This window comes from Mesocricetus auratus, unplaced genomic scaffold (genome assembly GCF_017639785.1).
Source record: "Mesocricetus auratus isolate SY011 unplaced genomic scaffold, BCM_Maur_2.0 Super-Scaffold_100018, whole genome shotgun sequence".
In the NCBI taxonomy this organism is placed as follows: Eukaryota; Metazoa; Chordata; class Mammalia; order Rodentia; family Cricetidae; genus Mesocricetus; species Mesocricetus auratus.
In genome coordinates, this window is record NW_024429199.1 from 40,816,063 (window position 1) to 40,832,929 (window position 16,867).

At 42.0% G+C, this 16,867-nt stretch overlaps 1 protein-coding gene across 1 annotated transcript in view; it reads right to left on the bottom strand.

Moving 5' to 3' along the window:
- Nucleotides 1–3,785: 3,785 nt before the first annotated feature.
- The window catches only part of Nox3 (NADPH oxidase 3), a 58,643-nt gene continuing 45,561 nt past the window's right edge, over nucleotides 3,786–16,867 (bottom strand). Inside the window, exons 12-13 of the mRNA XM_005065910.3 lie at nucleotides 15,752–15,876; nucleotides 3,786–5,435 (exon numbers count right to left, since the gene is read on the bottom strand). Of these exons, the coding sequence (XP_005065967.1) occupies nucleotides 5,309–5,435; nucleotides 15,752–15,876 (252 nt within the window). The 3' untranslated portion in view covers nucleotides 3,786–5,308. The remainder of the gene's footprint in view (nucleotides 5,436–15,751; nucleotides 15,877–16,867) is intronic.

The following is a 16,867-nucleotide window of genomic DNA, read 5'->3' on the forward strand; positions in this document are numbered from 1 at the left end:
AGGTAGGACATGGCTACTAAAAGTCACTCATGGTGTGTGGGGTGGGGGCTTGAAGGTTATATCAGCTTCTGGCGCCATCATGCCCTCTCTGCTTTCTGCTGCACTCCATGGAAGACTTGCTGCCGAAAGAAAGTGCCCGCTGCCATGGGGCAGCAGGTTCTGCCACCCTGTCTTCCCCACTGTGCTGGATGGAGAATCTCAGGGTCCATGGGCCAACAAAGTAAATCTTCACCCCCGGGTTGGTTCTGTCAGGTATTTTGGTCAGCGTTAAAAACAAAACACAACAAACTATGAATGCAAGAAAGACAAGGCCTTAGGAGATCACTTAATTGGCAAAGTGATGAGGACATGAGTTTATATCTCCACACCCAGTGTAAAAATCAGGTGCCGTGGTACATGCTGGTTAGTCCAGCACGGGAGAGATGGAGCTAGGAGGATCCTGGGAGTTTGTGGGCCAGCCAGTCTCGTAGAATTGGGGATCTCCAGTGACAGTGAGAGACCCTGTCTCATCAGGTGGAAAGCCATGAAGGAAGACACCCAAAGTCAACTTCTGGCTCACACACACACACACACACACACACACACACACACACACACACACGCATGCACGCATGCATGCACGCACGCACGCACGCGCACACACACACCATATAAAAGAAAGAGGATGAGGTTTCAGGAGCAGAGTGAGAGCAGAAATGTGGCTTGACTTCTACTCATTTAGTGAGTCATTTGGTGAGTCAGAAAGTCCAGAGTGAGAGGGTTCATTGAAATTCTCACTTCTTTCTTTTTCCTTTCCCCCTTAAGCTGTGCATGTGTGGTTGTGGGAAGAAAGAATCAAGAGAGAGGACTTGTTCTGTTGGAAGAGAGTTCCATAGAGCTGCTCCTAAGGGAGGTGCACTAGCAACACCCCCTTACCTGGACGAAGGCAGGGAAACTCACTGTAGACTGCAGGGCGTCGAATGGGGCTGGGAAATCTGGTACAGTATATGTCTTAGTAAAAAAGACAGGATGGAGAGAGGAAGATGGAAGGGTGGAGGAAGGAGAGAAAGAGAGAGAGAGAGAGAGAGAGAGGGAGGGAGGAAGGGAGGGAGGGAGGGAGAGAGAGGTTTTACATACTTTTACTTTTAGATATGACGGGTGCAGGCCAATAACATTTGAGAGAAACAAAGTGAGCATGCCAGGTTGAGAGCCAAAGGGACACTGAGGCCCAAGGTATCAAATCAAGGCTGAAAGTGACATCTTTATACAGCTGATTTTAACATCTGCAAACTGTAATGACAGACTAGCTATAACTGGAAGATTAATTACAAGTCCCAATCTGAAATTCCCAAACGTAAGAAAGGATGAAAACAGAGGTTTTATTTGTCTATTTATTTTATTTTTGTGGCATAATATGTCCTGAATAGAGAGGAAGTTATTTATAATTTTTGTTTATTCAACTGAACTTGAATACTAAGATTTATAGTTTTCATTGAAAAAAAAAAACCTCACCATTGAGTACTGCCCAGATTCTACTGGTGATATTATATAGCACACCACATATTTATGTGCTGTTTTCTAAAACAGGAACCAGTTTGAATTCCAACAGTAATAATTTTGGCCAGCAAAAATTTGGAGGAAATGATGTAAATAAAAGATACAAAGAGATTATAATCATTAGAATAATTAACAGAATGGAAAAGGATCCATTATTAAAATAATTGACGGTTCTAAAAGGAGGAAACAAAGGGCATACAATGTATTCAAAGATCTAACACAAGAAAATGTCCCTGAGGTGAAGGAAACCCTCCACAACAGAGCAGAGCAAAAAAAAAAAAAAAAAAAAAAGACGTGAAATGTTTGCCAGAGTGCTCTGAGTCTCAAAGATAAAAGAAGAATTATTTAATCATCCAGGCCAAGAACAAAAAAGTAGCTAATAAAGGGAGAGGAAGGACTTACCTCCATACCTCACCACAGCCATGGGGATGACAGAAAATGCCAGAGTGTGGTCTGCAGAGACCTGGAGGGGACTAAATATGGTCCAGGAACAGCAGAGCCCGTGAAGATCAGTTGAGTGGAAGCGAAAAGACTCTAAGTCTCAAATGCAAGTTAAAGCAGAGACACAGCTTCACATTTTTCTTGATCACCCCAGAAATTAGTGCAAAGCTTAGGTTCAGCAAAAACTCTCGAATAGCGTCACTGTGGTACGTGCAATGGGCCATTTCAGACCACGCATCCATTTACTTACAGCACTTAACGAAGGCTGCACACAGTAGTTCTGTCTTTCCAAACAGTGAAAGGACTAGGGAATTCTGGATTCCAGTGTCCTCCTAGCTTACAAGTGGAGGATATCTAGTATTTTACTTTTGTCTTTTAAAAACATTCTTTTGGGGACTGAAGAGTTGGCTCAGCTAGTAAAGACCTTGCTGTGAGTTGGGTTCCTTTGGCACCCATGTGAAAAGGTTGTCACTCCAGTGCTCCTGAGTGAAGGGCAGGAGGATCCCCAAAGCTCGCTGGGCAGCCAGCCTGACTGAATCACCGGTCTCAGGCTCAGTGAGATATCCTGCCTCAAAAAAAACATGGTGGAGAGCCTCCAGATGTTACCACCTCCGGCCCACGCAATTATTCACGACTAATTGTTTACTGTCCCTTGCAGTCACTATTTAGAGATTCTGGAGAAACATATTTTTAGTTTTTCCGTGGTTCATCTTTGCACATTGTGTCTTGGTAAATTCAACTTCCCCTCTCCTAAAGTAAGTATATCCTTTGGCAGTTACGCTAGAGAGGGAGTCCATGCCTTTGGTTCTGTTTGGAGAGTCTGTATTTTGCCTTCATTTTGGGCCCCGTGAAATTAACTTAGTACTTCTAAGTGAGAATTTTCTTTGCATGGGGTCTTTAGGGAAGTTGGGAGGCTGGGACCACAAGGTTCACTTGCTGGTGATGCAGTTTTCCTCTGGTTGCTTGAAGGGCTCCCCCTGCAGGATGACTTCTGTATATAGGAAGTTTCTCCCTGTCCTACTTGTCTGCTCTTTCTTTCCCCCTCCCCCTTCCCTCCTCTCACTTCCCCTCCCTTCCCTCCTCCTCCTCCTCCTCCTCCTCCTCCTCCTCCTCCTCCTCCTCCTCTTGTTCTTCTTCTTGTTCTTCTTGTTCTTGTTCTTGTTCTTCTTGTTCTTGTTCTTCTCCTTCTCCTTCTTCTTCTTCTTCTTCTTCTTCTCCTTCTCCTTCTCCTCCTCCTCATCCTTTCTCACATCAGTTTTTTGCTTTTCTTTTTTCCTATACTGTCACAAATTAATTTTAGAGTATATACCACTTAAAATCAAAATCAAGAAAATTTTAATTTAATTGGAGTTTCATTTAGCACAGAAATTAATTTTGAATAAATTGATATCTTCAGAATATTTAATATTCAAATGTAGTTAATACTACTTGTACCCATTTGCACATGTTTTTTCATTTATGTTTATTGATATATCTAATTAGCTTGAATAATTTTTGTGATATGCTTCTTTTTGAATAAATTATTTCCCTTTTAATTTGGTTATTGCAACACTACAGAAATCAGATTTTTGTATTTTCTTCTGTTTACATAGGTAAGAATCTCATAGTATATATGTTTTAAAAAGTTGAACAATATCTCCAGAAATAACAAGTAATTAGACTTTTTATATTCTACCAGAAAAAGTTTTATTTTATTAGACAAAATTGGATGACCAAACAGTACATTTTATTTTTAAGTAGGCAAAGAAAGAAAAGGAGTAACTGAATATGGCTAAGAGGGAAAAATTAATGTATTTAATTTTCTTACTAAAGGTTATATTTGACTATAGAAATTTCTGGCAATAATGGTTGAATCAAATTTAAATTGGGAAATAATTGCATAGAATGTCTGAATGTGTTCAATTATATTTCAAATGACTATGTATGTATGTATGTATGTATGTATTTACCTGCCTATCTATCTATCTATCTATCTATCTATCTATCTATCTATCTATCTATCTGATACTTTCAGATACTGAGAAATTCCCAAGCTCAGAAAGTACAAATCATGTGTGAGAGATATTGTTAAATACGCCCAACTGTATAAGTATCCCCAACCCAGTATGAGTGAATTCATGCTCACAATTTAAAATAATTTGATAATAGAAAGCGAACAATCAATTTGCATCTTAGAAATGCATGAAAAAGCTTAAGTAGCTGCTGGATTTTTGTAAAATCAAAGCAAGTCAGATCAATTTACTTCTTTTATGAAAGTCCACAATGATAAGAAGCATTCAAAATGCAAAATCTGTCTTAAGTGCAGCAATGCTTTTGTTCTATTGTATATGATATATTATCTAGGATCCAAGAAAGTATGATGTGGTGTATAATTCCCAGTGGCTGCTCATTAAAGCAGTTTCAGCTGGACACTGATATTAACAGGCATAGGGAAGGCAAAGGAGTCCTCTGAAGTCAATAATTTGATATAAAGCCTGAACAAAAGATTTAATATGCCACTAACGCACCTACTTGTTGCTGTCTGGGGCTCAATAATTTTCAAATCAGTATTGATGTATTTGATTAAATGATTATAAAACATTGACACAGGTGGAAAAAAACTATAAAATGTGAGGAATACTTTGCAACCAGCAACAGAGCATGGAAAGGCTAAATCAGTGAAAATTTAAAAAACATTCCCAATGGCTTTATGGGATGGAAGTTGAGTTGACTATACTGTTTTTTAAAAGAAAGGGAGAAGGAAATCAGGAAGGAAGGAGAGAGGGAGGGAGGGAAGGAAGAAAGGAAGGAAAGATGGAAAGAAGGAAGAAGAGAGAAAAGACAAACACAAAATTTAGTGTTTATGTATGTGTCATACAAGGTAGAAAAATGTCAGTGGTTCTCCCCAGTTCTAACTATGCTTTAATTAACATTATGTCTGCATTTCACAGACCCAGTCTGGCCCACATCCTAAGTTTAAATACCCATGATTTCTCCATTTTGGTTAAGTGTCTGACCACTCACCTATATGCCCAACTCTGACATTCACATTTTTTAAATTATCAAAAATACAAATTTCATGACAGAAAAGATGTTATGAAGTTCACCTTCAGAGGTCATAAGTAAATTCTTATGATGACAGAACTCAGCTAGCCCATTCTGATGTGTTTTCATCTGTGGCTACTTTAGCATTTTGGAATCACAGTGTTGAGTAGATTAGGCTAAAACCATACCATTCATAAAGTCTAAAATGATTGCTGTTTGGTCCTTTGGGTGGAGAAAAATCTCCTGACCCTCCACCTCTTCTTTGATTTCAGTCTCTTCTGCAGTGCGTGAAATTTACCTCCAGCATCTAGAAGTTTTCCTTGTTGTAATAGAAATGAACACCCCGAGGGTCCGCTGATGAATACAAACGGCACATCTTTTGAAGGGTCTTTGACATGGCTTTGGGTCCACAGAAGAACACGCCAATGCTGCTGCTGCAGGTGCAGTAGGAAAAAGGAGAGAGTGTTACCTGGGCAAGGCCAGTAGGAAGCCATGGCAGGCCTAGGCATTTAGGAAGCAGACATGGTGGCAAGGTTATTTATTTAGTTTCTTGACCGCGTCCACTGCCTCTTAGCATCCTTCTCGCTGCCAGCACATTACTTCTAGAGCCCCAGTGATTCCCAGAAGCACAGGAGGCAGGGACCCAGGAAGGCGGAGACTGGAGGGGGCTGTGATAATAGAGTAGGAGGGGAGATACAGTGGGTTTTGGTCAGGTGGATTTTTATCAGCCTCCTCTTGGATCTGTGGATAGAATGTAAATTCCCTGAAAGGAGGATCAGGATGGTTGACCCAGTTTCTACATCCTAGGACCTTTGCTGAAGGAATTAATAAATGCTCATGTTGATTATTGCCTGCATGATCTTGGGCAGGGCTGGAGATCTTGCATATATAATATAAAGATAGCAATTACGTTGTGCGTTTTAATGAAAGCAAAGTAAGACAGTATATTCAAAAAGTTCTTAAAAGGGTCAGTTATGACTAATGTCTTGTTCAACCTTGTCATTTTTATAGATAGTAAAATTTATATTAAAGTAATAACAATTTGATTTATTTCTCCTACTAGAATTCAATTTGCAAAGAAGGCTTAAATGAAGAGATGGGAGGGACGAAGGGTTGTTGAAGATGCAGTTTCCCAAACATTGTAATCTCTGACCCTTGCACTTCAGAAAATAGTGTGGAAGAAATAGCTCTGCGTTACATCACAAGAGAGCTGCTGTCCCTTGTGACTCTGCTCCTTCACAAACAGGGCACTGGTTCAGGCGTTCATATTGTCTCTTGAAGTCAGGACAGGCCAACCCCTATTGGAAAATACAAAGGCCACACACAGCTGTCCTCCCTTGTCCTCAATATTACCGTGCCCTGTGGTAGCTTTCTTTTCCTAGTCTCCAGTATACGCTGAAGTAGTTACTCAAGTCTAGATCAAGAGCACCCAGCCATATCACTGTGTGTAAAATCGTTAGGCAGACGGTTAAATTGCAGATTCTTTGGCTGGGATCCATGAAGAGTATTGTTTGGTATGGAGCCAGGTAATATTGAGGCAGATGGCCCTATGAGCTGCCTCAGAAATTCTTCAGATCTAGGGCCAGCCCTCCCTACCGCCTCTGTTCTTCCCACCTGGCTTTTGTTAGTCTTTGGATGCTCCTACTCCTCTTCGCTCATACAGTAGCATGATTCCCTGCCATATATCAGAGTCCTATTTTAACCATGTGCTCCAGGGCCATGATGCCCGTGGTAGAAAGAGATGGTTTAATCGCATTTCCAGCTAGCTCCATTGGAACTCACCAAATGGTTTCATTTACAAATGGGAATATATTTAAAATGCCCAAGTGCCGCTTTCAGAGATATCCTTCCCGTGACTCCATTTGTGAAAATACTGTTTTTCAAAAAAAATGTTTTGTACTGAGTAATCTGACTTGAGGCAATTTTCAGGTGTTTATGGAACTAGAAGGCAAACGACTTAAGGAGGTTGATGTAAGTGTCGGGTGCATTTATGACCTCCCAAACCCCTATTGCTTCGGATATGTAATCAGGAGCATTGGAGACCTCTCCTCTCAGGGTCTCCTCTGCACTCTGAGCTTCTCTCTGAGGATGAAACGAGGCATGGCAGGCCCTGTGCTTGGTCTGTGGTAGTCTCTGTAGCTGGTAGTTTCAGCTGTCAGCACCACACATGTCCACAGGGCTTCACCTGCTCCACAGAGCAGAACAGAAGATGGGATGTGGGATAAGAACACAGGGACTGCTAGAGAACGAAGGGGCTGGCCTTTTGAGCTCTGTACAGAAACACCTGAGTGAAAAAGGTCAGGCAAGGTCCTTCCCAATGAGGAGTCACAGCTTAGCTTTGGGCATGATGCCCGGAGGTGTCCCGACATTCATTTTCAAAGGTGCTGTTATGGGTGGTGATATTCCTCGCATTAGTGTGGATGCCACCAAAGAGGTTGCCACCGGCCCATTCCCAACAGACTGTGACTGCCCTTTCGTCTGCAGCCACAGTCGCTGTCGGAGAAGCTGGTGGCGCTCTTTGATGCCCTGCCTTTAAGACCCCGTTTCAAAACAGTCTGATTGTGGGCTGCCAGGCGTACCGCTGGCATTGCCAGCGACTCACAGCTCTCCTGCCCCTTTGAAGTCGTGGCTATTGCACTGTGCAGCTGAGTGCAAACGTGTGTGTCTGTACTCAGGGTGCATAACTGTCACGGTTATGCAATCACCAGGTAGTCTCACAAAGGCCATTCATTATCTACCCTGGCCTGTGACCCGGAGATCAGCCCTTCACCGTCTCCCTTCATATCGCTGTCCCCAAGGAAGGCATAGTCCTCACCTCAGCTTTACCAACCCTTGGCACTTATGACACCAAGTATGGGGTTTCCTGATCATGAATGCATCCCATAAACCAGGGAGCTGAGAGAGTCTGCACAAAACAGTGAAGGCACAGATGTGGCAGGCTTTTCTTTTCCTTTTATGAGGCAATGGACAAGTACAGCAGAGCCTAATGGGATTGCCAAAGAAAAAAAAGAATTCTTCTATAAAAATTTAATTATCCACAATTGCTGAGAGTTAAAAAAATAAGATTCTGGGCAAAAGAAACATAAAACACTAGACGCCGTTTATCCTCCAGTTTACAGCCTGCAAGCCACAGAGCCTGCACATATGTGTGGGGATGGATCAAGGATAAGGTTAATGGCACTGACCATTCTGAGTGGCTGACTTCGATGAGAAAAGGACAGATTTCACAGAGGCTGAAAAAAAATGCTTAATACTCACATACTTATTCTGAGCTCTGATGAATGGCAAAGAAGGTTCTTTACCCGCCCCCACCCCTTGCACTTGTTAAATAACCGCTATGCCCTTCTCTGTGGGATTTATGTGGGTTCCCCCCACCTCTTTCAAAAACAGTTGAGCAATGCCATGCATGAAAGGCATCCAAAATATCACCCACCAGGAGATTTCAGCCCAGCAGATAGATGGGAGTGTGGGTGTGCCTGGGAGTAATCCCACCACCTCCCCAGTTTTGCAGATTCTGCTGGCACGAGCCCTTTTCCCTTTAAATTGTATGTTTGTTTTTATGTGTTGGCTTTTATGTTTGGTAAGTTATAACCCTGTTGGGGCAGACCCTAAACCCTGTTTTTTTTTTTTAAAGTCAAATTACTTTATACCCTGAGTGTATTCTGCAAATAAAATCGATAAACAGAAGCTTCCTCCGGATTTATGAAGGCTTAGGACGAAGGCACCAAGAGCTGCAAACTGTTTCAGACAGTGGACACACGAGTTCTGGTTAATCTTCCCTAGGTTTTCATTAGAAGTGCCTCCAGATGATTTATCACATAATTACACTTTATACAACACCATCTTTCTCATAACTACAGATGAGAGTCGTGCTGGCCAGCGCTCTCCCTTTGTAACCCATGTCTCAGGCAATGCCCAGCAGCACTGACTCTCTGAGTGTACAGTGGTCAATCCTGCCTGTCAGCTTGATTCAGACTCACCTAGGAGACACACCTTAGGGGGAGTTCTGAGGGCATTTTCAGAGAAAGTTAACTGAGGAGGGAAGACTAAATGGGCTGGGGTTTCTGGACACGAAGGAGAAAGCTAGCTGAGTAGAGATACTCATCTTCTTCTGCTTCCTGACCATGGGTGCAATAAGCGCACCTCCTGATTCCGCCACCGTGATGAACCGCAAACCACCAACCCAAATAAGACCTTCCTCTCTTAGCTGCTTCTCGTCAGGTATTCGGTCACGGTGATAAGAAACGGGACTAATGCAGTGTTCTCATTACTGGAGTTGTTCGTTTGGAGCTGCCGATAATAAAACCCACTTGTGCCTCTTCTCCGGCACACCTTCCAACAACTGCCTCTTCTGACACCTAGAACTGGATGCTTAGGATTCTCATCTCTGCTTCCTCTACCTCGTTGTCCTTTTGCTTGTTCATGCTTACCAGTAGATATGAGAGAATGAAGCTGCTTCCCTTAGTGGGGCAGGGGTGGGAAGGAGGTAGAAGAGAAAGAGAGAGGGGGAAGGGGAGTAGCTGGTTCCTAGTATTGGATTCCAGAGAATGGCGGGACAATTTTTCTCCATCCTGTCTTTTTATTTACCCGTGTTCTGCTAAGACATGTAAAGGTATAAATAACAAAAAATGCTTCCATAACTGTTAATTTTGCTGGAATAAAGTCATCAAAGTACATTTGCAGAGTAATAAATCTATCCACTATTTACTTATGTCCTTAGTCCCCCTACTAACCCGTGAACCAGATGCCATCTGGTAGAAAAGGTACCATTTAGATATGGGGGCAATTTTCCATCATCCATGATGGTGGCGTTATTTTTCTTACAAAGCTATAATTTATCATGTGCTAGATTTACATTTAAATTTATTTCTTTGACTGTTCTGAACATTTTAGTCATATAATGAATGTTTAGGATATCCTGTTAGATAAAGGACCTTGTATGCTATAATCAGAATGCTAATTTCCTAAAAATATCACTTAACAACATTTTTGCACATATGCATGTACAAATGAGAATTGAAGGGTGTGTACACAGGCAAATGTGATTCCAGATGGACACATTTACTCAATTTAGTAAAAAGGTATTTTTTACATTTCTGAAAACAATGGGTGTCTAAAATGTATGTATGTCATAATGATTAGAAGCTCCACTCACCGACACCTTCATTATGTCTGGGTTAGGTTCCTCTGTCCTAACAAATGATGGCATTCTTTTTTGTTTTTTCCCCCTTCATTATTAAAGAATCACTCCTATTGAAGTTTTGAAAACTGGAAAAATCTTGGAAATTTAATTAATTACATAAAGTTCACACCTACAAGGCATGGTGAAGATATTAACAGATAAGTCAAAAGCAGCAAACTATAAATATTTCCCGAAGTATAAGATCAAAAACTGAAGCCCTATGGAAAAACCTCTTAGTCAATTAACTAACAACAGCTGAGCCATAGATCCACAAGGGTGAGTGGTTATACAATGTGTGTTCATCAGAAAATAGCTAGATATGACAAAGCTATATTTATTTTCACTCTGCCTGTCTTCTTGAAAATGATTTCCTGATTTCTGTTCACTTGTCTAATGGTTGGCAGCATATCTGAGAATGCTTACAGAAAATGAAACACAGCTTCCATTTTTGTGCAAAACACATTTCTATAGATTAATAAGTCCTAGGTATCAACACACACGTTAATTAGTCTTCTGTACTTTAATGGGAGGGTGACTTGCATTGTGTTCTTGAATTACTTTTCTGCACTTGTGTAGTTGACATAATTGGCAATTGTCACATGCCTGAGAGTCTGGGCACAGCAAGAAATGACCTCTTTAGGTATGTAACTCATTTGCCATTTGCTGATTGTCTTTTAGGTGTATACTCCTGTTTTTGTAAATCAACTGGTATAATTACCAAAATTAATTACAGATAAAAACATTAGAAAACACTTCCCTCTTTTCTGCTCCTTGTCTTTGATCTACTCTAAAATTGTCTCTCCTGTTCCTCATTTGTATTCGTTCTGATGCCATCAATTTGTTTCTCTATTACTGTTATTTTTGCAATTTTCTGGCTCCTTTAGAACTTGCTCAATCCGCTTTGATCTGCTTCCCTTCAAGCTTTATTTTTGGTGCTGTTTTTCATGTTCTGTAAAGTTTTTCCTTTTTTGTTTTCACTCCTCTCCCCTCAGTTCTTTTGATTCAACTCTTTCTTAGGGCAGGAAGAAACTCTAGCTTTGAGTGAGCAGGTAAATGTGATTACAGGAGTTTGTGCTAAGAATGCCTAGCTTTGTGCCTGGGAATAGCAATGGCCGAGAGCCTACTTCAAAGGCTCTTGGGAACAAAGGATCTTTTGAGGCCACCAACAAATCCAGCAATTCTTCCTGACCCATCTTTGCCAAAAGATACCAGCTAATGGCAGGACAAGCCTGCCTTGTGAGAATAGCCAAGTGGGCTTGGGAACAAACATCTCCATGACATAATAAGGGGAGAACATACTGTTTATCTCTCTAATAACCATCTTGAAGAAAATTAATGTTACTCTGTCCTTTGTGCAGAGCAGTGATTGGATTGTGTGTTTCATTTCTATCTGGACAAAGGCCAGCGTATTGCAATACTTCTCAATATTAGATTTTCTTGTTTAAAAATTAGATTTTATTGGCATTCTCCTTCTGTGATTTCTTCATTAAAAGCTTCATTAAGCATAAATCTCCTTTTACACAGAAGAAAAACAGAAAAAAATGATTTTAAGGAGGTCATTTTAAAAGTCTTCTAGAAGGGCGATACTAAGCTTCACACTGCAGATTTACCATGTTCCAGGGACCTGGCATCCCAGAGATGAAATAATGATTGATTTTGCATGGATTTATCTAATATTAATTATATTGATGCTTGAAGCTATTTAATAAGCCAATGTGTTCCAGAGTCTCAAGCTTTACAAATCTGATATTAAATCTTTTTTATTTTTTTCAGGTAGGAAGTAGGCAGTAATGTCTTGGTTCTGAGGTGACGTAATGCCTGGGATCTGCTCTCCTCTGGAAGAACCAGAGAAAGAGTTTGAACAGCTACCATGCTGAGAAATGCAGCTAGACATTAAGGGCAACTGTGTGCTCTGGTGGTGGGTTCTGGTACAGGGTGTACATGTCCCTGACAACAGTGACAGGGAAAATGAAAGTGATATAGTTTTTTTTCCAGCTTAGATAGACCTGTTCTCAACTCTTCAGTCTCTACAAACATGGGACAGGGTTACTTCTCTCCAGAGCAGCATTTTCTGAGCAGGGATTGCACAAGGCTGGTTTTGCCTTTGACTTATTGACATTCTGTGTTTCTGGCTCACATCCTTCCAAGTGAAGAGAGAGGATTTGAAAGGCCCTTCTCCATTGGACTGTGACAACGATGACCACAGTGCAGTATCGATGCAGGAAAATCATACTAAAGACTGAGGCTATCTACAAGAATTAAAAGATGTATGTTTCAAAAATCTGCAACTTAAAGATAGGTTAGGGAGATAACTCATTGAAAAATGCTGGCCAGAGCCTAAATGAAAAGAGTCAGGCTTGTTGGTGTGTGCTTTTATCCCAGTTGCTGGGAAGGTATAGACAGATGACACTTTGAGGTCCATTGACTAGCCAGCCAACCCAATGTACTTGGAAATGGAGTTCTAGTCTAGTCAAAAGAGACCCCGTCCAAAAACTAGGGGTGTATACACATAAGGAATGACACCCATGCTTGTCCTCTGGCCTCCACACATATGTGTGCATGCCATTCCCCCTCATTTGTCTCACAATTCGTTTTGTGATCAGTGAAAACTAAAGGTACAGATTTGTCCAAAAAACTGTACTTTTTCTCCCAAATGAGAAAATAGGAACAAAACCATCCAGGCTTTACATATGAGCTTACAACATGATGATTTCTACATATAAGCTTTTTTTTGTCCTAAGGGTTCTTGCATATAAAATTATTCCATTTTCTCTGGACAAGAACCAGACAGGTAGGTGTAAGGTGAGGGACACTTCTCTCCGACCTTAGAGACTTGGGAGTTTGAGACCCATTGCTTGTTGTTGAGTTGGGGTCTGAGAGGACCTGAGTTCTTAGACTCCTGAGCTGGGGTTGTGGGGATGGACGCACATGTTTGGAGACAAGGTGATGCTCCTGTACCGGATTCAAAGCTGGACACCAACAAGAGCCAACACAAAAGCACAGGAAACAGTGAGTGCTAGGTCATGATGACGGGAAAGAGTCCCAATGCCGCTTGTCCTGGGTTGGCGGCTCTGACAAGGCACCTGAAGCTGAGTTCATGGAGGAAAAGCTAGGTTGCCATACTGTGTGCTGCTTCCCTTGACTTTTCCTTTAGAAGTGAAGTTGTTTCCTGACTTTCTTGTTAGAATGCTGCCCCTCTTAGATCGATGTAAGTTTCTACTCACTTCTCCCCTTGGCTGTATGCTGAGTAGTCTTGAGCCACTCACAGAACATTCTTGTCTTGGGTACAAGGTTTCCCTGGCAGGCTGTCTGAGGACAAGCTGTACCCTCTGTTTGCAGTGTCTGTCTCGAAGCACATGGGGCAGTGGAAGCCAGAGTGACTTCAAATGGACCGAGGATACTGCGACTGGATGCTCATGGACTTCGGATGCTACCTGATCACGCCTTCCCCACTTCCCCTCCTCACCCAATGCTTGTCAAAATAGCTGGTTCGATAAAGCCAGACAGACACAGAGGCAGCCAATAGTGATAGGATGGCATAGTCCTGACACAAAGAAAATATAGGGAAAATATGAAAAGGAGCTGAATTGACCAAAAGATGATTTATCTTTAACCATAAAAGAATTCCACAGAGCAGAAACTACAGAGAGATTAATGAAGCATGGCTCCCACAAAGGAAGACCAGTGAGAAAATGCACAGGCCGCCATGGAGAATGGAGATGTGGTGAGAATCACAGGAGTAGATTTTAATTTACAGGTGAAGGGAACAGATAAAAAGCCAGATGCCCCAAGTGGCATGATTGCCACGGTAGATAAGAGTAATGTATATTAAACTTCGTAATATACACACAGAGATTATGGCTCCTCACTCCCTGGATGTAGCGTATCCTGGGACTCTTGCCTTTCTCTCCTGATCACCTGCTGTAGTGTTGTGCCTCCCCACACAGTTTATATGCTGATGCCTTCAACTGAAGTCCTCACCTGAAATCCCGCTTCATGCATCACCTGCTGGACATCCGAATGTCTAAGAAGTATCTCAAGCAGAACATCAAAAGTGAAAGTTCCCATATCCCTTGTCTACTACACTGCAATCCTGACAGTCAGGGCCATGCTAACGAGTGGGGGTTCATTCTAACTTGGGTCACGCCTCGGTCCATCAACAAGCCATGCCTTCAGAAAGTATTCGGAGTTAAACTGCTTTTCATGGCCCCCTCCAGGGCTCCCTGCCTACCAGACTGCCACCACTGCTTGTCCTCACTGACCTCTCTACCTCTACCCTAAGCACATGATAGTCTGTTTTCTTAAGCAACAAGGGCGATCGATCCCCTGTCAGTCTTGGGCTTATTCCTCTCAGTGGTTTTTCTCCAGGAATCATATTCAAAGTCTTAGGATGATGTTCGCTGTCACCTGACCTAAATGCCATCTCTTGGGATTCTTCCTCTCATCTCCTCTGTTCCACTCACTGGTCCCTTGAATCATGACAGGAACCATATCCCTTGCCTCAGGGTCTTGGCCCCTGCTTGTTTCTAGTTGCTCACATGACACACCTCTTTACCTCCCTGGAGTCTTTCGTCAGACATGAAGACAGTGTCAGTGCATGGGACAGATGCAGGCCAGGACAAAGAATGACCTAGTGGTGAGGATGGATAACTCTTTGTCTTAGTGAGTTACACTTTACCAAGCTCTTCAACACTGCCCGTGTTACCTTAAGAAAACAGCATTGAGCATGGACTCCCCTGAGCATCACATTTACACTAAAAATAAAGCTAAAATAAGCTACCTTGTCCAAGGTCACTTAGATAGAAGCTTCTAGGATCAGGAGTCACAGGTACTCTAGTCTTTGTGGCCCCAAGGCAAGGCCCTTCTTACAATCAAGCTTATTATGTAGTTATAATAGTCAGAACAACTGAATTGATGAGCACCATAGTAATGTCAGCAGTGAAAGGTTACTGCTTCAGACACTCAAATGCTTTGCTCATTTTTGTTGATGTTGTTGTAGAAACCTAGGAGCCAAGTGCTCTTGTTTACAGTTTTTAGAGGAGGAGACAGAGTCAGCACAGGGTAGGTAGATGGCCTATGTCTGCCAGCAGGAATGGCAGAGCCAGGATAGATGCTTAAACACCTGTCTCTAGATCTGGGTCCATTAGCATGACGCCTCATCCCTTCTTTGTCTGAGAAAACTTTCATTTTGCTTTCCTGCTAGACGTGCTAGACGCACTGTAGAGCTGGATGGAATTGAATTCTCTAGTTGGGTAATTAGAGACTAACTGTGCTCAAAAGATTTTTTTGAAGGCATATGCTGTTCAAGAAATACTATCTTTAAATTGAGGTTTAGTGTGAAGATTTTCAGCATAATCAATGATTGCCTGAGTCTGTCAGGCAGGTAAACAGAGGTTTGCAGTTCCTGGAATACAAGACAGTCACGGTCATATTTTCTAAGGAAGATATTTTGTCTTGGGCCAAGATTCCCAGTTCTGACTGCAGATTAACTTTTCTTTCCAGCGACAGCTTGTCTGGACTTGAGGGGGGATCCTGGCAGGCAGAGGAAAGGGAGCTGGCTTTGCTCACCTGGGGTGATCATAGGCAATCTGCTTGAATTCATCATTCCAGTTGGGTCTCCCATAGAAGGTCTTCTGCTTTAAGCCTGTAATCACGTCCAGGCTTTCATCCCAGTGTAAAGCTATGTGAATAGCCTGCATTAAAAAATCAGGTGACATTATAAAACAGCCGTAACAGCCATCTATAAATAAAAGATGAATCTCACTATCATCATTTGTATATTTAAAATATTTTTTAACAGGGCTTGAAATGCTTTATGGGCAGATGTCTCCAATGTTGTGCTTTAGGGCAAGCATCATGTCTCATCTGTCTCTGTATTTATTCTTGTTGGAACAAAATGCTTCTCTGTACATAGCAGACATGCAAAGACATAGCCTGGAAAGGATGGTTCTCTTTGAAAGGATGAGAGTAATACAGTACACGTGGTTAAAGGAGAGCACTGAACAAGTTAGTTTTCTTTCTGCCAGTTGTGAGTTGGATCTTACAATCGGATATGCTTACTGTGGTGGCATGGTTGGTGGACAGTCATTCACAGATGTTAGGACCTCCCCCTCTCCCAGATACCAAAGTTTGCAGAGGTTCAAACCTGTGGAGGTTATATTTCTGTATAACCTACCCACATCCTCTCATATACTTGAAGTCATCTTTTTGGTCTATAAAGTCTTATTGCCACACAACTACTAGGTAAAGAGTTGTTGTCCTGTATTGTTTAGGGAATAATGTAAAGAAAGAAGAAGATATGTATTTTCAGGGAAGATAAATTTTTTTCAAACATTATCATTATCAGTCCTCAGTTGGTTGAGGTCTCAAAACTGTAGAGAACCAACAGTATATTGTTAGGGTTCAAGTGCTGGGGGATACATTTGATGAAGGTGTGATAGGACGCTGGGGACAGAGGAGAAAGGGCTCTGGATGAAGCTCTGTAAGTGACTGACTTCAAACCCAGTGAATTCACCCAGTCCTTGTGTAATTAGAGGCCCGGTAAATTAGAGCCCGGGGCACAGTAATCCTTGTAATCACGAGCTGAAGTACAATCATCGCCTTTGGCCCCTGTGAATTCTAGAAGCTACCTGGCCCTTCCTGCTCTAGGTGTATGTGCTCTGCACCATCCAAAGAACCATCACT